General features: G+C 42.7%; 1 protein-coding gene across 1 annotated transcript in view; it reads right to left on the bottom strand.

Annotated features, from left to right (window-relative positions):
• Positions 1 to 24,488, bottom strand: part of TLN2 (talin 2) — a 251,014-nt gene that overhangs the window by 138,782 nt on the left and 87,744 nt on the right. The window contains exons 8-17 of the mRNA XM_012801797.2: positions 23,268 to 23,331; positions 22,191 to 22,295; positions 15,155 to 15,310; positions 10,876 to 10,977; positions 10,065 to 10,141; positions 8,587 to 8,767; positions 7,595 to 7,708; positions 4,564 to 4,672; positions 3,258 to 3,466; positions 2,604 to 2,702 (exon numbers count right to left, since the gene is read on the bottom strand). Of these exons, the coding sequence (XP_012657251.1) occupies positions 2,604 to 2,702; positions 3,258 to 3,466; positions 4,564 to 4,672; positions 7,595 to 7,708; positions 8,587 to 8,767; positions 10,065 to 10,141; positions 10,876 to 10,977; positions 15,155 to 15,310; positions 22,191 to 22,295; positions 23,268 to 23,331 (1,216 nt within the window). The remainder of the gene's footprint in view (positions 1 to 2,603; positions 2,703 to 3,257; positions 3,467 to 4,563; positions 4,673 to 7,594; positions 7,709 to 8,586; positions 8,768 to 10,064; positions 10,142 to 10,875; positions 10,978 to 15,154; positions 15,311 to 22,190; positions 22,296 to 23,267; positions 23,332 to 24,488) is intronic.

Below are 24,488 nucleotides of genomic sequence, written 5' to 3'. Positions count from 1 at the left end.
CAAACATTCCACAGGACTCTTCCCTTGAACCTGAACCTACTTCTCTAGATGTCTGAATAGAAACACACATGAGGAAAAGAATTTTCACTCATATGCAATGAAAACAATGTCATATTAAAAAAGGTAAATGATTTTTTTTTTTTTTTTTTTTGCAGTTTTTGGCCAGGGCCGGGTATGAACCCGCCTCCTCCGGTATATGGGGCCAGTACCCCACTCCTTTGAGCCAGAGGAGCCGCCCAAAATGGTACATCTTTTAAACACTCAAAGATGCAAGAGATGTCTTAAGGCAGAATTGAGACTTTCTCTTTAATCTTCCTTATCATTTTGAGAAGTAGTATTTTTGGAGAAAAGTAAACTGACCGCTTCAAGTGAATCAAGTCTAGTAAAACAGCAGCTGAATCTCATATTTACCAAACTCTTAAGGAAGCACCTACCTAAAAGAATTACCTGCCCTGATACAAAAACTAAAGGCCAATTTGCAAGGGCAGTTTGGGGATCTGGCAGGGATAAGTCAGATGGATACACAATTAGCTTGGGCTTAGCAGGATATGTTTATGTCGTCTTTGGTACAGTCGGTTCATAGTGAAATTATTACTGGCCATCTCAGTGTAGAAATGGCTTCCAGGAATACTCCCTCCACCCTTGATAGAGAGCCACCCTCCACTGTGGCATGAAGGTTTGTTCAATGAACACCCAATTGCATTGCAGGAAATGGTGAATCCTGAGGTCCTAGCACTACGGGTATGTGGAGAGTGAAGGGACACCATATACCTATGGGTGAAGGTGGCAAGTTTCATGTCTCCCAACACAGATGGTGACATCTTGGCATATCTGACCCATTCTGAGCTGATGAAGTTTGGTAGTTCTGGATAAAATGGTAGAGGAAGTGGCCCCCTAGGAAGCGAGTAACCTGAATGCCAGAGGAAGGCTGTGTGATCCTTTTGCTCTAATAAATATTGCAGAAGCATTGCCAAATGAAGAGGTGGTCAAAGAGGGTACAGCCAAGAACGTGGGGGGAAAGCTACTTAGGGGTGTCAGGTAGCTATAAGCAACATGATGTTATTTTATGGGTTTGGTTACCTTTGTGGTATTGGTTCTTTTTTTTTTTTAGAGACAGACTCTCACTTTATCGCTCTTGATAGAGTGCCATGGTATCACAGCTCACAGCAAGCTCTAACTCCTGGGCTTAGACGATTCTCTTGCCTCAGCCTCCCAAGTAGCTGGGACTACAGGTGCCTGCCACAACACCCGGCCAATTTTTGTTGCAGTTTGACTGGGGCTGGTTTCAAACCCGCTACCCTCGGTACATGGGGCAGGCGCCCTACCCACTGGGCCACAGATGCTGCCCAGTATCAGTTCTTGTATGTCTGTAATTTGTGCTTTTTCTAAAAAATGTTTATATATTCGTAGACTACATAAACAATTGATAATTTTGAAAAGAAAATTTAAACCAGTGAAGTTTTTTAAAAGTCAATCAAATTCTGCACAATTTCCAAACAGTGAACTTGACAGATTTGGAAAAGGGCATCTTCCACGGAACCTGGGGTAGAACTGCAACATTTTAATTAAGATGTATTCCTCTACTACTTGCAAAGACTACTACTAGAGACTTAAGAGGAAAGATAAAGGGCATCAGACCCTGAGTACATGGGCAGAGAAGTTCAGCTTGGCCTGAACCCCACCCTGTCACCTGCTCCTGGGGGTACTGGGAGACAGACAAGTGGAAATCTCATCTGAGCCGTGATGTTGGCCATGCACCAAGCCAGCTGCTAACAGTGACAACAGCTGTTCACAAGAGGACAAACAGCCTATGTCCCTGGTAGTAGAACAGAAGGGTCTCAGGCTGGGCGTGGTAATGGCTCATGCCTGTAATCCTAGCAATTTGGGAGGCCACGGAGGGTGGATTGCTTGAGCTCAGGGGTTTAAGACCAGCCTGAGCAAGGGCAAGATCTCATTCCCACTAAAAATAGAAAAATTAGCCAGGTGTTATGGAGGGCACCTGTAGTCCCAGCTACTTGGGAGGCTAAAGTAGGAGGACCACTTCAACCTAGGAGTTTGAGGTTGCTGTGAGCTAGGCTGATGCCACCACACTCTAGCGTGGGCAATAGAGTGAGACTCTGTCTCAAAAAAAAAAAAGACTTCTTTATTGTGGTTTTTTGGATAAGACATAGAAAACAGACCCACTTCTGAAAACAAAAGCAAGCTACACAACGTGTACGTGTGTACAGAGTGCATATGTTTTCACACTCATCTGTGGACTCAAGAATAATGTCATTCGAAACCGTCCCCAAATAGAAAGAATAAGACTGGCCAGGAAGGGGGTTCACGATACTATTTTCTCCACTTCTGTGTTCACACAATGTCCAGCATGCTGATAAATAAGTAGAAGGGCTAAATAAATGCTAAGTAAGCAGAATGAGTCTTTCTGTAAGAAAAAAAAATTTTAATTAACACAAAATGACCTCACTCTCAAGATACCCACCACAATCTTATTCCTGACAGCTCAAGGAGGACTGGGTTTGTCTTCCAGTATGTTCTCTCTGCTCGAGGCTAGACCATCACTTAGACCCCTTTCTGAGATCGTGAAGCGGCAAGGATCTTACCTGGAACCGTTCATCAGTCTCATTCTCTCCGATCTGCCTCAGAAGATCCCCGCTGGCTTGTCCGATGCTCCCCGCAGCGGTCAAAACTGTTTGTCGAGGCTGCGAACAAAGCACACATCTTGATTGGAAAGGGAATGCATTTCCTCCAGTGTCATCAGACATGGCAGTGCTGGAAGAGGAATCTCAAGGGACTGCCTCCTTTCTGTAAATGAGAATCTGAGGTTGTCTGCCAGAGAGGAGACATAAGTGTCCTGGTGAAATCTGTGCCAGGAAACACTCACTGCCTCACAAACCAGCAAAGGGCAGTTGGATTAGAAAGGTCCAATGAGTGAGCCTCTTTCAGCTGGTAAGAAGGTGATATGTGCCACATGGAAATTAGGGAGCAACCTCACATCCCCTTTCAATGTGTACAGTTGTGAATGTTAAGCTCCTGGAGTGGGATAATCTAACCCTTGAGGGAGCAACCTTCATACTGAGAATTTAACTAATCCCAGAGGTTGAACAACAGGCTCTGTTCCAGTTCAGCAACTCCAAATAGTAATATATCCCATCACTTTGGAAGGAGCAGCTTAGGAAACAAGAGCCCTGTGGTTCCCCCCCCCCCCAAAGCATACACCTGTCTTGTCAAAACCTTAAAGACTGCTCAGAGCTTACCTCTCCAGATGTAGGCTGCACAGCTTTCAGCAAGTCTGACACTGCCCCAGCGAGGGTCCTTGCAGCTCTGAGCAAGTCCTCCCCGCTGCCCACCTCATCGTCCATGAGGGCCGCCAACAGCTTCACGCCCTTGGACATCTCCGTCAGGTTGGAAGAAATAGTGGTGATTGCACATCCCACAGCTGTATAATCAGTGTCGGCAGGGTCACCTGGGACACAGAAGGACCGTCATCATGAAAGGATGGTGGGGAATGTTGGGGAGACCCCAGGTTGGCAGAAAACAAGTGGTTCTGGTAAGAATTTTCAAAACCCTACGTGGGCAAGAGTTCACTGCCACCGTGTGCAGGAGTCAGACTCACAGCTCACATAAGCACAGGGAGACACACCACTCCCCGTCTCCGGGGTGACTTAAGAAAGGTCCTTTTGGCTCGGCACCTATGGCTCAAGCGGCTAAGGCATCAGCCACATACACCTAAGGTGGCGGGTTCGAATCCCCAGCCTGGGCCTGCCAAACAACAATGATGGCTGCACCCAAAAAATGGCCAGGCGTTGTGGTGGGTGCCTGTGGTCCCAGCTACTTGGGAGGCTGAGGCAGGAGACTCGCTTGAGCCCAGGAGTTGGAGATTGCTGTGAGCGTGATGCCATGGCACTCTACCCAGGGGGATAGCTTGAGGCTCCGTCTCAAAAAAAAAAAAAAGAAAGGTCCTTTCACCTGGACACCTCATACAATGAAACACTGTGCACGGCCACCTTTAAAATTGCCAAGAAACATTCAGCATCTCAGGGACCTTTCCATCAGACTCCTGTCGGCAGCTGGGGGTGGGGGGACTGGTAATCAACTCTGTTCCTAAAACTCTGACATGCTGCAGGGTGAAGCCACGAGAGTTCTCAGCTCCCGCCTGATAGTGCAAGGCTGGGAGCCACTCTGGAGACCAGTGCTGGGCAAGATGGACAAGGGCACATGCGCCTGTTCACTCAAAACCATTTTTAGACTGAAAACTCCCAGCAAGCAGAAGCTGGCCAACAGACGCCAAAGCGTGTCCAGGATGCTGACAACAGAAGAGCTAAGTGCGTGATTTTTCAGGGATGATGTCTGATACAGACAAGACGGAACGTACGCTCCTTACATTTCTCCTGGGTCACGGGGAGAAAATGTCTGAAGCACTCCAAGTACCTAAAAATAGACTATCCCCTCTCCTAAGATGACAATCCATTATTTCAATCAACAAGTAAGGACTTAATTTGTTTGTAATTTTTTTTTTTTTAAACAAAACCACAGTACACCACAAATCTCTCAGGGACTTACCAGCCGTGAGGTTAACAACTGAAGCCGTTCCAGCCGTGATCGCATCAACTTGAGAATGGATTTCGTGTTTGGATTCGTCGACTTTGTTCTGAACCCACACCCTGGACGCCTGCAAAGCCAGACAACAACATGACACAATCACAGCACAGAATTACCCAGGAGACCAGAGAAGCCCTGTCATCAAAATCAAGAGCTTGTGTGGCTGCACATTTTTTTTTTTTTTTTTTTTTGAGACAGTCTCACTTTGTCACCCTTGGTAAAATGCTATGGTGTCATAGCTCACAGCAACCAAGCCCAATTGCTTGGGCTCAAGCAATTCTCTTGCCTCGGCCTTCTGAGTATCTGGGACTATAGGCCTGGCTATTTTAAGCAGTTTTTTTTTCTTTTTTTTTGCTGGGGCTGGGTTTGAACTCTCTACCTCCAGTATATAGGGCTGGCACCCTACTCCTTCGAGCCACAGGCGCTGCCCAGGCTCGACTATTTTTAGAGATGGGGGTCTCGCTCTGGCTCAGGTTGGTGTCCAACTCCTACAGTGCTAGAATTACAGGTGTGAGCCCCCATACCCTGACCCTGGCTATACTATTCTTACTACACTGGCTCTGACAGGGCCCTTAATTCATCTTAAACAATATCCTTTAGAGGCCTCTTGCTAACTCAAAGATGCTGAATGGCGTGTCTGACACTACCTGTGTTGTTTTTATTTTTAATTTTGAAGAATTTAGGAAGAAAAATTCTACGTGGTAATTTAAATTCAACGGAAAAAGAATGAGAAGAATCAGTGTCTCCACTGCATATTAGCACTAACAGTTGTTGCTAATTTTCACCTTGCTTGTTAGAGAACAGGGTTAGAATTAGGGTGTTTCAGTTCACAAGTGCTCTCTGTCGATGCTGGAAGTGTCTCTTATTTACAACATGAATTGCCTTTCCTGAGTCTGGGGATGGGCTGGGACCCCAAGTTCTGGATCCAGTTCTGTCGCTCACAAGTGATACAATTTGTTATATTATATCCAAGTCCCGTGACTTACATTTCTTCCACTATGGGAATTCAACCTTTTTAAAAACCCTTTCTAGTTCTCATATTTTATGTTCATTTCAACCTATACATAGTAAAAAGCAAATCTTGATGTTCCGGCATTCCAGGACGTGGCTAATAAATCATCATTTTTTGTGGATAATGATGACCTTGCAGTAAGGTGATGACTTGCTTCCCAAAACATCCTCAAAATATTGACCTAGATTGGGGAATGTCTAGTGCTAATAATATTTTACTGCATTCTAATTCTCTGAAAATTGATGAGGCAGGAATGTTTTAAAACACCACCTCACAATTGTACTGCCTATGGGAGTCTGCCAGACAGAGTTTCACCCTGAAGTTCCCCAAAGCAAAATGTTTAGTGATTTCAGGTTCTTTATAGAAACAGCATGGAGGGGACCAGCAAACTCCATGCACACAAATACGCAAAGGAAAAACCCAGGATTCAGGGAGAATTTGAGGCCAGTTACCCTGAACAAGGCTACAGGTTGTATTGTTGTTCTGGTCTCTGTCACGGTACCAGTCAGTCCTACAGCAGTGGTTTTCCACCCTGACTGTCCCTAAGAATCACCTGGAAAAAATTAAACCACTGGGCGGCACCTGTGGCTCAAAGGAGTAGGGCGCCAGCCCCATATGCCGGAGGTGGCTGGTTCAAACCTAGCCCTGGCCAAAAACTGCTTAAAAAAAAAAAAAATTAAAACCACTAAGGCCAGACCCATAGTGACATCAACTTATTTAGTCTGAACTGGGGCCTCAGGTTTTGTTTTTGAAGCTCCTCAGGTGATTCTAATGTGCCAGGCAAAATTGAGAATGACAGCTACCCAGCACAGCTCAAACATTACCCAACCTATGCCCCACATTCCATTATTGGAATGGTAGTGACGTGGGGGTTATTTATAGCCTACTGCTCAAGGTCATTCCCAAGTTCTGATTTTTCACACCTGTCTGTCTCCTGAGGGTATGTATCTGTTACTACATAGTACACAGAGTTAGTCACTGCTGCAGATACTGACATACTGGGAGCTTGTCAGAAAGTTATGCAAAAAATTAAAAAATGGGTTGTGCACATGAAGCAGCTGAGGACCTCGCTAAAATGCAGATTCCGAGCCAGTAGATTGGGGCAAGGCCTAAGATTGTGCACCTCTCACAATATCTCAGGTATTGCCAATGCTGCTGGTCTGTGGACCATGATGATTTGAGGCAGCAGCTGCAGCGGTTCTCAGCCTGTGGGTCACGACCCCTTTTTAACAATGAAAATACATTGCAGCATTAGGAAGGTTGAGAACCACTGAGTTACCACTGAGCCAATTCCCCTGCCCTGCCAAAAAGTTCAATCGTAGTCACCCAGTGGTTCTCAAAGAATGGCGCCCACAGGCAGCATCAGCATCACCTGAGACCTCGGAAATACAAATTCTCAGGCCTCTCCTGGATATACTGAGTAGGAAAAAACAGGGAACAATTTCCCAACTGTGTGTTTTAACAAGCCCTGCAGATGATTCTCATGCACGGTAAAGTTTGAGAACCACAGGCAGTAATAATAACAAAAACACTTAATGCTATTGAGCACTCACTGTGTGCTAGGTACTGTGCTAAGCACTCTACGCATGATCAGACCATTGAGGTACTGTGCTAAGCACTCTACACATGATCAGACAATTGAGTCTCCACAACAAGCCTATGTACAGATGACAAAATGCAGGCTTAGAAAGGGTAAGTGGCCCAGATTCACATAGCCGGTGAGTGCTGGAGCTGGGATGCCAGCCCAGATCACATTCGTCTAGGGCCCAAGTTCTCAGCCCTCCTATGGTACTGCCAACAGCCTGTAGCACCCTATGATTCTCTCCTGTGTGTGTGCATTGAGGGACACTCAGTATCTTGGGGAAAAATGGGTCCACCTCACCTAGCTGGAGAAAGATCCATCTAGTTGAATGCAGAGCGCAGAGCCCTGTTTTTCACCAGGGCAGAGCTGTGGAACAAAGACTACTGAAGAATATTTACCATATCCTGGCCGAGAGGTGGCAGTGAGTCGAGCTCGCCGAGGTCCTCCTGGGCCTGCTGGACAGCATGCATGCTCGTGTTGATGGTCCCCATAAGGGCCTGCTGGGCTGAGGTCTGCAAGGGCAGATGAACACAAGGCAGTCAGACCGCACCCCCAGGGCTAACAGGGCCCTTTATGCAGAACAGGGCAAAACAGAACTAAGGACTCAAGACAAAACAGCCCAGGCTGCATTTCATCAGCGCCTGAACCATCTCTCACTTCAACCTGGAGGCCAGAAATAGATATTGCATTATATTAATAGAATACAAAATGAAGGTGATTGCGATAGAGGGATTATAATCACGAGCATGTGGAGAGCTTAATTAGCTGACAAGAAGGCTTGGAAGAGTCCTTGCAGGGGAACTAAGGGGATCTCATTCTTGAGTACTAAGGACTAAAGATCTCATGCACAGGAAAATCTGAGTGTTAAAAGAGAACACTCTCTGATAAATAGTTAAGGATCCCACCCAAACCTACAGTTCACCTGCTTTTGCAGAATCAAATTATTTTTGAGCTTGGAGGCTCTTATGTGTTAAAAAGTTCTTCCCCAATAGCAAGGGATTCCTGAGACAGGCCCCAGGTAGGCCCAAAGACAGAACAACACAGGGAATGAAATCATGGACCCTGGGGTAAATGTTGTGATCACTGTCTCTCTGCACCTGGTCTATCTCTCTGATTCTCCAAGGGGTACCTGGACCGATCTGCTTGATGCTGCCAGGGTAGGGCAAGGAGACGGGGCTCTGTCCCTCCATCAAAGTCATGTTGAGAGGTCCCTAATTCTCCAGCCTCAGAGGATATTTCTGATTCCAGACAGGCAACAATCAGTCATCCAAAGCACGCACAGCTAAGTGAGGGAGCCACGGCTCAGACAGGAGCTAGAGAGTGGCCCCCGCAAACCCCCCACACCCCAGACAGCACACTAAGGAGCAGGGTACACACACAGGAGCCTCACCAGTGGCGGCATGTGGCCTCGGTGCATCTGCCCAACCATGACCTGCTGCTGTGGCGAGGGCATACTGCCAACATTGAAGGTCTCGGGCCCGCTGGAGCCCGAGCGCATCACAGCTGGCAGCGCTACTGAGCCATGCTCTGCCTTCCCGGTTCGGTTGAACTGTTGCTGTAAGATGGTGGACCTGCAGGCAAGGCAGTTAGGTCACCCGTGTGGAGCATAATGATAGGACACCATGGATATCACATATGGTCACTGCTTTGCACCATGGAGGTCAATTCAAAGCAGCACACACAGATGGAGAATTGGGAATAAAGACCCAGCACTAAAATGCTTAGAAGAAGAACCCTGAGGTGCATCTTGTTACCATCAGTAATGCCCATAATGATTCCCAATTTATCCATTTAATAGGTTCACAATATTATGCCATTGGTTTGTCCTTATAAAATAGAAAACAGATTTCCTATAATAATGATGGTCCAGATTTTTTTTTATTATTAAATGATAGCTCTATACATTAATGCAAACGGGGTACAGTGTAGTGTTTTCATATACATTTTGAAATACTTTCATCAAGCTGGTTCACATAAATTTCATGTCATTTGCATAGTCATTGTGTCAAAACATTTACATTCTATTTCTAGAAAAGTTCACTTGTACCCTTGTTAGACAGAAATATAGGTGATCTTTCTGGTTAACCTCCAGATTTAAATGAAGGTTAAACGGAGCTGAGATTTGAGCTCAGGAAGCCTGGCTCCAGAGTACACGTTCTTTATCGCTCCCCATACTGCCTCACAGCGGGTGAGACAGGAAGGGCATGCAGCAAGTACTTTATAGACAACAAGTCCTCCACTGGCTGCACCCCGGCACCTACCCATAACAGGGCCAGTATCAAACAGAAGTTCAGGGCAGCACCTGTGGCTCAGTGAGTAGGGCACTAGCCCCAAATACCAAGGGTCATGGGTTCAAACCCGGCCCCAGCCGAACTGCAACCAAAAACTAGTCAGGCGCTACGGTGGGCATCTGTAGTCCCAGCTACTCAGGAGGCTGAGGCAAGAGAATTGCTTAAGCCCAGAAGTTGGAGGCTGCTGTGAGCTGTGATGTCACAGCACTCTACCAAGGGCAATAAAGTGAGACTCTGTCACTACCAAAAAAAAAAAACCCAGAATTTCACTCTCTAGCTTTTTGATAATGACCCACTTCATGAGATTTAAATCTAAAGTACAGACTAGGACTCATGAACACTCACTTTCCCTCAAAAGGGAGTTAAACACCACATCCTATTCAATGACATCCTCACAAGACATCGCGACACTGATGCTGTTGACCAGGGGACCACACTTGGACAAGCAAGACTGGACTGGGTCACCTGCTATTACATTCTCTGGCTGATGCACGTCAGAGCCGCAGGCCTGAGCTGGCAGGGCAATCCTGCTCATCTAGTGGCAGGACAGTTCTCCAGCCCTCTCCACAATACTTACTTTTTGGGGGAAACAGACTCTTCCAACATTGTTGATTCCTCATCGCCTTCTAGACCAAATCTATCTTTACTTTGTTTCTGGGGGGGAAAAAAACACAAGAAAAACAAGATGCAAAAATAAATAACAATTAGCCGGTTTTAACACAAGGACCTCTGTAAAGATATTTTGAAGGAACACAAGCAAAAATGTTAGGGTTCGTCCCAAATTTTTTGTCTTCAGTATTTAATAAGTGATGGGTAAGCAGAAGCATCATAAAGAGAGATAAGGTTATTTAATATATGGACATATGTCTTCTGTGTGTATTTCACAGACAAGTTTGCCTTGTAAAAAAAATCAATGTACATATTCACAACTTATTAGAACTTGGCTATTTGTAAGAGTTGTATCAAAGCCTTGGGAAATCTGCTTTTCTGTACCCCACTATGGAATATCACCCCATCACATTTGGCTAGGGGGAAAAATACCCCACGGAAACTATAACGAACGTTTTTAGCCCTTCAATCTGAAAAGCACTACACAGCTCCCTGGGAGGAAGGTGCTCAGGGGTAAGGCTGGCCCATTCATTACCTAAGTGACACACTGCTGCTCATTACCTGCCAGGAAATGATACAAATATGTGCTGCAGCAAAATCAGAAATTCTCATAGGATTTCAGATCAAAGATCTCAAAGATGAGCAATCTAATGTCGAAGATTAAATTAGCACATGCGATATTTTAAGTAAGGGTTTTTATTTCAAGATAGCCACAGCGTCTGAACGAGCATTTTATCAAAGCAGTCTCGCTTTTTCACTTTACATTCACTACAATGTACCTTTTTGAGGATGATGTCAATGTAGCCAGCAATAAGCTGGGATATCTGCTCTCCCTCTGTGGTTTGTACGGAATAATAGCTTTCCTGATACTCCCCAAAATCCTGGAAAAAACAGAATGGGAAGAAATACAGCTGTATCAGATGTATCAAATGTATCAGTAGTTGTAAAGGCTGAGAAATTCAGTTCAGGAACAATTTAACATAGATTTGTTTTTCCCTGCTCCTCCCTCTAAATACAACTGAAAATCTTAAAATTTATTCTATAATGGAAAAGGGCTCTTTACAACTGGAACAACGAACTGGCTAGGGGTCTTAAGACTTGAAAAACCACCATGAAATGAGTTCTTGACTTTTCTTGCCTATCGCATAGAGCAGGCATCCTCAAACTATGGCCCATGGGCCACATGCAGCCCACCTAGGACATTTATCTGGCCCGCCGGGTGTTTTTGCTGCCGCTGCCTTTCCTGCTTAGCAGCCGACTCATCCTGGGGCCCAAAGTCTGGCCCTGCAATGGTCTGAGGGACAGTGAATTGGCCCCCTGTTTAAAAAGTTTGAGGACCCCTGCCATAGAGGCCTGAACATTCGAACCTTCTGTAGACAACTCCTGAAAAGCTTTCTCTCTGGCCAAAGGACCAGGAGAGGGGAAGCCCAACATAGATGTAACTGGGGACCCCAATTCCAGCTCAACAGGTATGGAACCTGTAGCAGTCTCAAGGCCACATGTGGCCCTCTGGATTCCAAAGTGCAGCCCCTCGGTTGAGTCCAAACTCCATAAAACAAATCCATTAATTAAAATAATTTGTTCTAAAAATTTGGCTTCAGTAAAAAGACCATACTTAGGGATTCAGAAGGCCACATGGGCCTCCCTAAGGCCACAGGTTCCTCACCCCTACGAGACCATCTCAGGCCTTCTTCCACAGCCCAGGCAGGTGGGTGGGTCTGATCCTTTTGTAGCAGATCCCTTTTGTGGGTGGGTCTGATCTCCCTGCCCTCTGCTCAGTGGCTTTTGCCTCCTCCCAATAAGGTCGCCCAGCAATAGCAGGCAGCCCAGGGAAAGGCCTTCCACCCTCACAGCCAGAACCAACAGGGTTTGCACACAAACCCCAGCAGTGTCAAAAGAACAAAGCAGTCCAGAATAGCATTGCAAAGGCTCAGAAAGTGAAACCATCATTGCAACTAAATCCCACAAAAGTAGGGCAGAAAATACACTACACACTACATGTGAACAAAGTGGCTACTGCTAAAATAGAAGATCACGAGTGTCCTAACATAATACAAGATGTCTACGACATAATAAAAAAACCAATATTCATATCAAGAACCAGAACAACCACAATAAAAAATGAGAAAATACAATTAATTGAAGCCAATACTAAAACAAATCAGATACCAGAATTATCTGGCGAGGATTATAAAGCATCCATCATGAAAGGCTTCAACTAATCAATATCAAATTCTCCTGGAGCAGATAAAAAAAAGTTTCAACAAAGCAACAGAAATCATAAAAAAGAACCAAATGGAAATTATACAAATGAAAAATACAATAACCAAAATGAAAAAAAAAAAACCCCATAGGATAGACCAATGTGGAGATAACAGAGGAAAGAATCTGCAGACTTAAAACCAGATCATTAGAATTTCGTCATTCAGGGAGAAAACTTAGTCACGGTAGAGAGAAAACAAGCCTAAAAATAAGACAAAAAAACAAACAGACTTCGGAGATCTGTGGGACAAAAACAAAAGATCTAACATTAATATCATCAGAATTAAAGGAGGGAAGAGTCTGGGACCAAAAAAAAAAGTATTTGAAAAAACAATGACTAAAAATTTCTCAACATTAATGAAAGACATACGCCTACAAATCAAGAAGCTGAGCAAACTACAAATAGAACAACCCTTAAGAAACCCACATCAAGAATGTTGAAAACTAGAGACAAATCTTACAATCCGCCAGAGAAAAAATGACACCTTACTTATAAATGAAGACCAACTTGAATGACAGCAAATTTCTCTTCTGAAACAATGGAAGTAAGAAAAGAAATGGCAGGACATTTTTCATGTGCCAGAAGAACTGTCAATCCCAAATGCTATTGATCCCAAATGCTACTGATCATTTGTCAATCCCAAATGCTATCGATCCCAAACTGTCAATCCCAAATGAAACAACGGAAGAAAAGAAATGGCAGGACATTTTTCATGTGCTAAAAGAACTGTCAATCCCAAATGCAAAATTATCCTTCATGAAGGAGGGAAACAGAAACATTCTCAGGGAAAGGAAACACTAAGAATTTGTTGCTAGCTGACAAATTCTTAGGAATGGCTATCAGAAGCTCTCCAAATACAAAGCGGTAACAGAAGGCGGGGAACCTTAAGAAGGAAAGAGCAATAATGGGAAAAAATGAAAATAGGTGGAAATAGAATAGACTACCATTCACCCAAAATAGTTTCTTTAATCATGCTTTGTGTTTGAGGCAAAAGTTATAAGCACCATCTTACATGATGTTTAGTGTATATAGAAGAAATAGTTTAAAAATTATATTTGAAAATGGGGAGGGTAAAGAGACTTAAATGGAAATAAGGTTCACTTAAACTTCACTTAAAGGGGTGAAACAGCAACACCAGTAGGTTGTAATTAATTTCACATGTATATGGTAATATAGAGAGTAATTATTAAGACTATACAGAGTGATGTATCCCAAAACATAACAAATCAAAATGGAGCTCTAAAAATTATTCAAGTAACCCAGAGGAGGGAACAAAAAGAAAAAAAAAAGGCAGAAAAAAGAAAGGACAAATAGAAAAAGGAATTATAAAATGACAGATGTAGGTCCTGGCTTAACAATAATTAGCTTAAATATAAATAGTCTACACCAACTAAAGACTCAGGTTGACAGGATGATGTGCTGTCTACAAGAAACTCATTTCCAATATTAAAATATAGCGTATAGGTAGGTTGAAGGCAAAAGAATGGGAAAAAAATATATCATGCCAACTTTAATTTTAAAAAGCGTGGGTGGCTATATTAATATCAGCTAAAGTAGACTTGAGACAAAAAACAATTACTAAAACAAAAGAACATTATATAATGATAAAGCAGCATCTTTAGTAAGAAGATATAGCAATATTAAATGTATAGCCATCAAACAACAAAGCTTCAAAATACGTGAAGCAAAAACAGAGCTGAATGAAGAAATAGAAAAATCTACACTTAACATTGAGAACGCTCAGCAAAGGACAGAATCCCTAGGGAGAACATTAACAAGGGTACAGAAGACTGGAACACCACCATCAACTCATGGAGATGTCACTGGCATTTACAGAATCTGAGCTACCCCACGATAGCAGAATATATATTCTTTTCAGGTACTCACAGAACATTCACCCCAAATGATAATATCCTAGGATATAAAACAAACCTTAAAATTTTAAGAATTGAAATCACACAGGGTATGTTCTCTGATCACAATGAAACCATATTAAAAACCTATAATAGAAAGCCAACAGGAAAACCTTTACACATGTGGAAACTAAATAAAGCCTAGGAATAGGAAAGAAAAAAATATTACAAATACTGAAATATGGAAGAAGAATTCGTAGGTCTAAAGACTTGAAACACACACATGCTCTCCCTATTTGTCATGACTTTGACACTAATCATTTTTTAATCACCTTCATCTCCTTTAAACCTAGCAATTTTATAAAAATAGGTATCACCATTTTAAAACTGAGTTAATTAAGGCCCAGAGAAGAGAGGTAACATGAATAAGGTCACAGAGCTGGGAATGACAAAATGGGGTTTCTGAAACTTTCCCAAAGTCTGTTATTTCCCTTACATACTGTGCTGCCTTTTAGGTGGGCTGGGAAAACACTCTTTAGTGAGATGCCACAGTTCTTAGAAATGTCTAAAAACAGTTAAAGATAGAGATGGGGCCCTTGTGTGGGCACTGGAGTGTTAGAAACCTTCCTTTCAGGATGTGCTAAAGATGTCAACAGGAGCACAGAACTGAGAATCCCCCTGCTGGTGATCCTTCCTAGCTGATGAACTTAGAGGCAGACTTGGATTAAAAGAGGAAGCGGCTGCCATGGAAACTCAGGCTTGCTGGCCTGTCCCACTGCTGGACCTGTCTCCCTCCCTGCCCAGGACTCACACCATCGATGCCAGTCCATCTAGACCCCAAAGGCCAGAGAAACCCAGTGGGCAAGGACCTGGTCTTTCTCCTGACCCACACTATCAGCCAAGGCCATGCTAGTCCCCTCTCTGCCCTCTGCCAGTTCCTACCAGCGTGAAGCTCTTGGGCGAGGCTGCCCAGCGCTTGACCGTGGTCAGAGGCCACTCCTGCAGCACTTCCTTGGTCTTCTCATCCACACGCATCACTGAGTCTTTGGTGATCCCCAGGAGGCGAGGCACCAGCTTGTTCTTGCCTTTCATCTTCTCCTGAAACAGAAGATAAAGGGTCAGTGCTCTTCCTCGGAAAACATCTGATTCTGTTAAGGTGGCAGGGACTTTACAATGTTTTATCTTTATTCAACCTGCATATGCTGTGCTTTAAAACAGGCAGGGCTATTGGAAAACCAAGGTTTTGTAGTTAGATGAACAATTCACTCAATTAATGGGATGGGAGTTAATATAGAGACATTGGAAGAGTAGAAAGATCCACAAAGGTTTGCTTCCTGGAAAGAGACTGTGGATGGTGAGTGTGTGTGTGTGTGGGGGGGGGGGGCGGTTGGTCCAAAATCAGGAATGAGATAAAACTGAAAAGACACCCAGGGGAAAAAGAAGAAGCTGGGGTGAATTCCAAATATTACCAATCCCAGTAGCTAGCTCGGTGAGCAGAAAAAGAGAGTTAGTCTGTAATTTAAAATTAACTAAAACTCGGCCAAAGAATCTTCTCACTATGAGCAAATAACAGGTGGGAGGCCTATACTGCTAGCAAGACCTAAACTGCTATTCTCAGGGGAATACATGTTCACTCCGTCTCTCTCTCTCTCTCTTTCACATATACACACCCTAAGTATACTATGTATATGTAGGTGTATGTACACACACACCCAACACAGGGTAACACTTACAGCAGGGCTGGAGAAAGTTAAAACAGATACTTAATATACATCATCATCCATTCATCCTCAGAGCATCTCCAAAACATTGGTAACATCATCAGTAGTGACTGGGAAAGCCATAATCTGAACATATATTTGAGTAGCTCAAAAAGATCTGATTTCAAAAGCAGACTGTTCACCACAGTTTACTGTCTTCTGTTGGAAATGAAAAGATAAAAGGCCAAACACACTAGCCATGGGTATTTCATAAATCCTCAGACAGTTAGCGCACACCCCCGGCTTCCTCACAGGAGAACACAGTGGGATCAGGAATCTGTGAACCTCAAATCTTAAAACACAAAGAGTCAAACTCATTTCAAAACACGGCCAGTTCCACAACAGAGGAAAATGATGCAGGCAGACAATTGCTAGTTAATCGAATTCAGCTTCAGGAGCCACATGGAGATTTAGGTTCAAAGGTTCTGGGCGCCTAGTTTAGTCACACAGGCTTGGCCCAAGCCCTGCAGCTGGGGTCCAGGAAGGGGATCAGAGATAAAATACGGTTTGCAGTTGTTGCCTTCATCCTTTTCCCCTCTGCTGGGGCTCTGGAGTACAGGGACACAGAATTGTGACAGATTGCCCTAATTCTTGTCAAGATTATTCCAGACTGGGAGAAGAAACCACAGGGATCAAACTCAGAGTGGACGTTCCATCAGCAGTATCAACTGGGGGAAAAGGTGAGTAGGGAACTCAAAAAATACTGAAACTGGCAAGAGAGACTGGCATAAAGGATAAAATTATTTCAGGGCCTACCCACAAAACTCAGAGCAGCTGGAGAAAGTTAAAAGAGCAAATAGCTCAGATCTGTGACAGCAATGCCTGGTCTTCCCTGTGGCAGAGATGTCCTTGGTGGCAGAAATGTCAGGAGAAGGCCACGAGGTAAGACTCCCTTTTTCCTTCCCATGCCTGGAATCTCCGTCCACACCACACCACTCCTTTCCAACCTTCCATCCTTCAACTGCACAGCCCAGCATCCCTGTATCTCCAGTAAACAAAAGCAGGCTATGATATGGCTATGACTTTTGCCGGCTATCTAGAAACTTCTCTCTTGAGGTGGTCCTGGTTAAGTTGGTTTTGTTTGAAGATGGTTATCACTTGCACAACTCAGAGGCAGGAGAAGGGTGGCCTTCTGCCAAGGACAGGCAGGATCTTAATAAGCCCAGCTCCTCCTCTTTCAAATATCTCAGCCATTATATGGGCTGAGCCCTGGTGGCCAGGTGTGAACCAGCCTGTTGCTGGTTGGCCCTTGTGACATGTGTGGAAATTGGCTGATTCTTCTATCACCTGTACTTCACATGTGAGGTTCAGAATTCAGTGGGGGGTGGGGTGGAGGTATGCAACTAGACTAAGCTTTTGACTCTTGGCCCCTCACTTCAAAAGAACCTAGATCCAAAGTCTCCTCCCTGTGACCCAGGTGAGCCGCAAGACCAGTGTTTTTTAACCCCTTTTTTTTTTTATCTCCCGCACACTTGAACAACCTATAAACTTGTGGAGCACACTTAAAAGTATGTTGATCAAAAACACGAGTAAAAGAAAGAATATACTTACTATGATTTGAAGAATTTCTTTCAAAAATAATTAACGATCTTTAAAAATTTTCACAGCACACCAGTGCACTCACTGGAGTTACGCATTGATGGGCCAAAGTGCTGGCTTGTGTGCTTTGCTCTGTACTCAATATAATTATTCCCTTTATGGGCATGCATGGCAGAAGGGGATGGCTGCTCAGGACCAAAATTGGGTGTTAAAGACCCTGCTTGTTGGGCATTTCTCTCTCTGAAGACCACTGGCAATCCATTTGACTTCACTCATGATTCTGAAATGCTCTCAATGTCCTCTGCAGTATTTTTACAGTTCCTTAGAGGAAGAGGGTCACCTTCCCACTTCAAGTCTCTGGCTATGACTATAGGGACACTTCAAAGGCAAATTTAGAAGGAAGAAGGGTTACACAAGAACTTTCTAGAATGAAACAAGCCCCTATGCAGGTCAAGGGAAATGCCTTACCCATTGCTTACAGGGTTTTGATGCAGCAGATCACAATGAAACACACACACACACACACAAAATCAATGAAAGAGGAAGAATGGAGACATTTACAGCTTCCGTTTACTGAGCTTTTATATGAGGCCATCCCCTTTTCTATATTACTTTATTTAAACCCCATAAAAAGTCACAATCGTATAGGTGAGCAAACTGAGGTTTAGAAATAGAAGGTAACTTAATAAGGTCAGGTCACTTAACTAAGGTTAAATTACGAAGTGGCAAAGCCCGGATCCAAACCCAGGTCTTTATTTTCAAAGCATATTGCTTAGCCACTGAGGCAACTGCAATCTAATGCTGCTCCCTGGGGCCTCACTATACGGCTTACAGACATTCTCTGCATCCAGGTGGGCAAACAACGGCTAATGCTAAGTCTAGTTGCTGCCTAATTTCTTTAATCATTGGCGAGCTAATAATTTTCCAGTTTTTAATTTAAAAAAGGACTATTTTGTGACATGTAAAAATTATATGAAATTCAAATGCAGAATCCATAAATGAAGTTTTATAGGGATAGAACCATACCCATTCATTCACATGTCATCCCTGGCTGCTCTCACACTACCAGGGCTGGCAAGACCTAAGAGGTTGACCATCTAGCCTCTCAGGGCCAAGAATTTGGGCCATGTGGGAATGGTTAAGTGACAGGGATAATCTAAAACATATCAAACACCTTATATTCTAGGCAGTTCCAGGTATTCCACTTATTTACAAACATTAGCTCACTTAATCTTCATGAAACCTCGGTAAGGAATAATCATCCCATTTGTCAGATGGGGATGCTGAGGTTTAGAGAGCTGAAAGACGTCCCTTCCGGTCACATAAGTTTCTGCTATTTCTTACACAAGTATATGTTGTCACCCTGAATTTTAGGCCAACCTTTCTAACTCCAACACAGGAATACTTTTTATCACAACAACATCAAGTATAACACAATTAGAACAAAATGATCATAGACATGGAAGAAAATATGATGGATATGGGTCTAACCATGAAACTAGAGCCCTAAGAATATCTGTGACTAATCTCGAGGCTGTGTGGCATGATTAAGTATGTTCAATATCCATACTTAAGTGTTAAGTTGTAATTTCACTGACTTATTTGGAGTTTCTAACAAAAGCTTACAAAGTAGTGAATGAGAAACTGCAATTACTCACTCTTCATTTACTTCTTAAATTATGCTAACGGCTCTCCTTCACAACTTAATGCTACATTCACTTTGGGATATGAGAAATCTGTTATTGATGCCTTTAAAAAATTTACTATCCTTTGGCATAGAGTTCTGAGGTCTTTTGGTGCTGTTCTGTATGTGATCTCTTTATCACATACTCCAAATGATTTTATTTTTATACATATGCTAAAAGATTATTTCATGTGGTTGACTATGTCTGATCAATTTACTTGGCAAATTTAATAACCTTAACAATAAATCTAAAAATTAACATTATTCTGTACACATTATTATAACATTATAGGATCTACATGCTGAAAATTATAGAATCAAGGAGGATCTCATACCATACTCGTGGATTGCAAGGCTGAACACAGTAACAATGTCACGTCTCCCAAATTCAATGCAATTCCTATTAAAATCCCAGAAAGTTTTTTTTTGTGGATACAGGTAAGTTTGTTCTAAAGTGTATATGGAAAAGAAAAGACCTAAAATAGCTAAAACAATTTTGCAAAAGAAGAAAAAAATGAAAAGAGTAACTACCACATCTGTTAAGTTTATATATATCTAACATAACCAAGATAGTCTGATTGGGGTGTGCACGTGGTTCACACCGATAATCCTAGTACTCTAGGAGGAGAGCCACAGGCTGGGGTGGGTGGATTGCCTGAGCTCAGGGATTTGAGATCAGCCTGAGCAAGAACAAGACCCTGTCTGTACTAAAAATAGAAAAACTCGCCGGGCCTCACGGCAGGTGCCTGTAGTTCCAGCCACTCTGGACGCTGAGGCAAGAGGATCACTTGAGCTCAAGAGTTAGAAGTTTCAATGAGCTACGATGATGCCATAGCTCTCTACCCAGGGCGAAAGAGTGAGACTGTCTCAAAAACAAACAAAAAACAACATAGCATGATTAGCAGGATAGATGCATAAAGCAGCAGAACAGAATAGAAAATCCAGAAATAGACCCATACAGATGTGTTCAAGTGAATTCTGAAAGTGGTGCAAAAGTAACTCAATGGAGGAAGAATAGTCCTTTCAACAAATGATGTTAGAGCAACTTGGCTATGGGACGATTACATGGGTACATGTGTGATAAAATTGCACAGAACTAAAAACACACACAAGTACATGTAAAACCAGTGAACTCTGAGGAAGGTCTGTGGATTGTACCCATGTCCTTGTCCTGGTTGTGATAGTCTATTGTAGTTACCATTAAAGGAAACTTGACGAAGGGTACAGAAAACCTGTCTGCATTTTTTGTAACACAGCTAATTTTAGACTATTTTCATCATCTCAACAAGAAACTGTGCACTTTTTAGCTGTCATTCCTCCTCCCACCACGCTCCTAAAGATGTGCCTATTCTGGACGTTTCATAGGAAGGGTGTTTTGTGACTGACTTGTTTCACGCACGTTCATCCGGGTTGTAGCATGTTATCAGTCCACTTCCTTCCTTTTTATGGCTGAATAACATCGCACTGTATGGATATACCACGGATTGCGTAGCTACTCATCAGATGATGGACATTTGTATTGTTGCCCAATTTGGCTAAACACTGCTATACACATACACATACAAGGTCTTGTTGGGACACAGACTTTCCATTCTCTTTGGTGTATGACCCAGGAGTGGAAGGGTTGCATCCTATGGCATCTCTGCGTTTAAATCAACGGAGGAACTGACAATTTTCCAAAGCAGCTGCATCATTTTACATTCCCACCAGCAGCGTATGAGGGTTTCAGTTTTTCCATATCCTCACCAACTCTTGTTACTATCTGACCTTTTCAGATTCTGTATTGTTTTTACAACTTCTGGGGAGTCTATAATTTTTCAAAGTAGAAAGTCAAACAATGATTTGGTGTATTTTGTTACCAGATAGTCATAGCGACAAGTAACAGTAATTTTATCTCTTTGTTTCCTAAAGCAAGGACTTTTCCCCCATCTTTATATCTTACAGCATTTCTCAGAACTTCCAAAACCATGTTAAAGGGTAATGACATGGGGAGCGTGCTTGTTCTGATCCCGATTTTTCGCGACAGCATTTCTGTTAAATATAATACTGATGAGAAGTTTGAAACAAATACTCTATCATGTTGAGCAGGAACACTCATATTCTGGCATTTTATAAGACGGTAAATTTTATCGAACACCTTAGAGGTTTCCTACACGATGATCAGAGGATGTCATCTTATGTAACCCACTGATCTGATTTATTAGGTTCATTGATTCATAATGAATCATTCCTACATTTTCAGTTGTACCACTTTTAAAGTAAGGAAAACTATGGTCAAGTGGATTGTATTTATTAAAACCAATTATAAAATGGCTCACCAAAGAGGACTGGGCAAAAAAATAAAAGCAATGTGTGATTAGAAGTGAGAAAAATAAAATGAAGTCTGAATATCTAAGATGTATACACAAGTTGCAAGTGCTGCAACAGGAAGAAGGAAAGAAAAGAAATCTCAACCACTTTCTTGTTTTGCCTTAAATAATTCTGCAATGGGGGATTGTGTCTGATTGAATCTGCAAGACCCTGCAATAACCAGAAGAAGCTCTACCTCTAGTTAGAGGTAGACCCACTGACAGGTTGTTCTCAGACTTTACACTGTCCTTGAAGAATAAATTAATTTTGTTCTACAATGTGCTGTGCAATTTCTCTTCCTGTCTAATTACATATTGTTTTCTGTGCTATTTATGATCCTAAATTTGCTAACCTACAAGCAAGAGGCATGACATTTTTTTTTTTAGCACATCACTGAAACCAGACTGTGTGAAGCTAGATGGGATTAATGGAAGATGAAGTGAATGCAAGATACAAATTTCACGCCACACAAAAACTCAAGAGAACAAGTGCAAACTGATGCTATGAAGGGTGGACTTAGGCGCTGGCCAGACACTGTCTGCAAATGCCAGGGGTCTGGATATGACAAACCACGCTTAACAGCAAGTGCTTTACCTGAAGAGAGAGGGGGCAGAGGTGAACGCTCTCTCCACCATGCCCAACTCACCTTCACCAAGAAAAAGGACACACCGTATGTGCGGAGGGACCGGGCGAGTTTGACGTACTTGACTTTGGCTTCTATTTCGCTCATCTCTCCACAGTTCTTATGCTCCTGCAAAATGACAGTAGGAGGGGAACCATTACTGCAGCTCTGCCAGCAGGGAGACTTGGCAGGAGGTCGTTACGACACATGCAGTACGCACAGGCGTATGAACCTCAGCAAATGATGTTTGTGTCTGAGGCCCCTCCAGAACACGGGCTGCTGTTGACCAGGGAGGAGAGCACACAGAAAGCTCTCAACTGCACTGGGCTTTCAAACCACAGTTTGAACCCCAATAGCCTACATATTTTACAACTATGCATGTGTGCAGTGTGGCAGGAACAGGGTCCATAACTGTAATCAGATTTTCACAGCTAACAGTCAACCCTTTAAATGGCAGAGAAAAATGTTCTTCTCAGAAGAGGCAGCATTCTAACACTCATCCAAATACTTTCCGAAAAGCAGGGTAAATACGTGCTTATACATGACGGTACTCATTAACAATACCGGGTAAAAAGTATGTTTTATACACATGAAATAACGTACTTTACATTCACATTTCAAGAGCAAAGAAGACTTTCATATCTTGGATTCACTAGAGTGGCTGTTTCACGACAAAAATAGCGATAGGGCTTTTCTTACCAGTTGCCTAGAATGAACAAATCTCTGACTTCTCCAATAACTTTGGCACTAGTTCTCACATTCTAGCTTCAAAATCTCAAAGAAGCTACTTGTACCTTCTCCATCGGGGTATGTTAATGGTCTATCACCTTCTTTCAATGTTACCAAGATAACGCCTTTGAAAATTAAATACGTGCCTATTTTTCTCAGAAGGGCTCAGTAACCTTTAGAAAGAAAGTATGGATTAGGATAATAAATCTGCCCAGAGAAGAACTGTCAGCTTCTTTACTCTGAGTCACTAATCATTTCTTATGTAAGGGTACAGCCATGAGGTATAAAACTATCACGTGCAGAGGCCCCTTCCCGCTAATAAATGAGGATAGGGAGCGAGGGGAATAATACATTTCTGTGCATTTCCAGTACCTGAAATATTCTCTTTTCAGCTCCTCTCTGCTTGATGTATTCTTTGGGCAGGAATTCCTTTAGACTGAGAGAGAGAAATTTTTAAAAGGTGAGCCGCGCCTCGTGTTCTCTGATGAAAGGCAAAGCAAAGACTTTTACTACAACTCATGGTTAAGTCGCTAACCCAATATTTTATGGAGTAATTAATAAAAGTCTGCTACATCCTCCAAGGCACTTAAAGAAGGACATGGACATAAAATCAGCCTCATAAAAAAGGTCAAGCTAACATATTTAAAGAAGAAAGAATTTCCATGATAGAAAGTGAAAAAAAGAAAAAAAAAAACCCCAGAGAGCTAGAGAGTGGTACCCTCTAGTGTGACCCTCTAGAAGAAAGAAAAATATTTTTAATCTCAAAACATTATTTTCTATTGTCTCTGTTTTTTTTAAATAACAGGGTAAGCCTAGTACTAATAAAAATGGTTCCCCGTGGGAAGAGGTAATGAACAAGGAGAAAGGAATAAGGATGGAAACTGAACGTCTCCGAACGTCCCTTGCATTACAGGTTTCATTTGGAAGCACATGAAATCACAGAAAAGCAACACTCAAAGACCGAAAGCAAACTGAAATCAATGAACTTCACAGTGTATCAAGTTGACAGTATAACCACAGGGAGAATAATTATTTCAAGTAACTTTGAAAAACAGTCTTTTGACTACCTACCCCTAGTGGGATGTATCTGAAGGACAAAAGGAACCACAGACTTGTCACTAAAAATATTGACATCAGTATTTTAAAACCGACACCCTTTCCGACCCAAATAAACCGAATAAAAATAAGAAATTACATTATATCTAAGATGTTATGCAATTAGGATAAAGTAAATGAGGAATTATGTTCAAGATTTTCAGCATAAAATAGATAAAAAATAAATAAAAAGCAGAAAGACTTGACTAAAAATCTTGCAATTTTATATAAATTAGAAATACTGGCCTATGTGCCTGATTTATTTTTCTTTTTCTAAAAAATACTCTCCACTCTGAAGAGGCCAAGAGTAAGTACACATCCTGGTGGCAACAGCACGCCCAGTGCCCCCACCAGGTGGTCGTCTTCTTTTTTTTGAGACCGAGTCTTAAGCTGTCACCCTGGGTAGAGTACAGTGGCATCACACCTCATAGCAACCTCCAACTCCTGGGTTTAAGTGATTCTCTTGCCTCAGCCTCCCAAGTAGCTGGGACTACAGGT

This window comes from Otolemur garnettii, unplaced genomic scaffold (assembly GCF_000181295.1).
Source record: "Otolemur garnettii isolate 467f Iridium unplaced genomic scaffold, OtoGar3 scaffold00011, whole genome shotgun sequence".
Taxonomy (NCBI): domain Eukaryota; kingdom Metazoa; phylum Chordata; class Mammalia; order Primates; family Galagidae; genus Otolemur; species Otolemur garnettii.
This window is presented reverse-complemented; position numbering and strand designations above follow the sequence as displayed.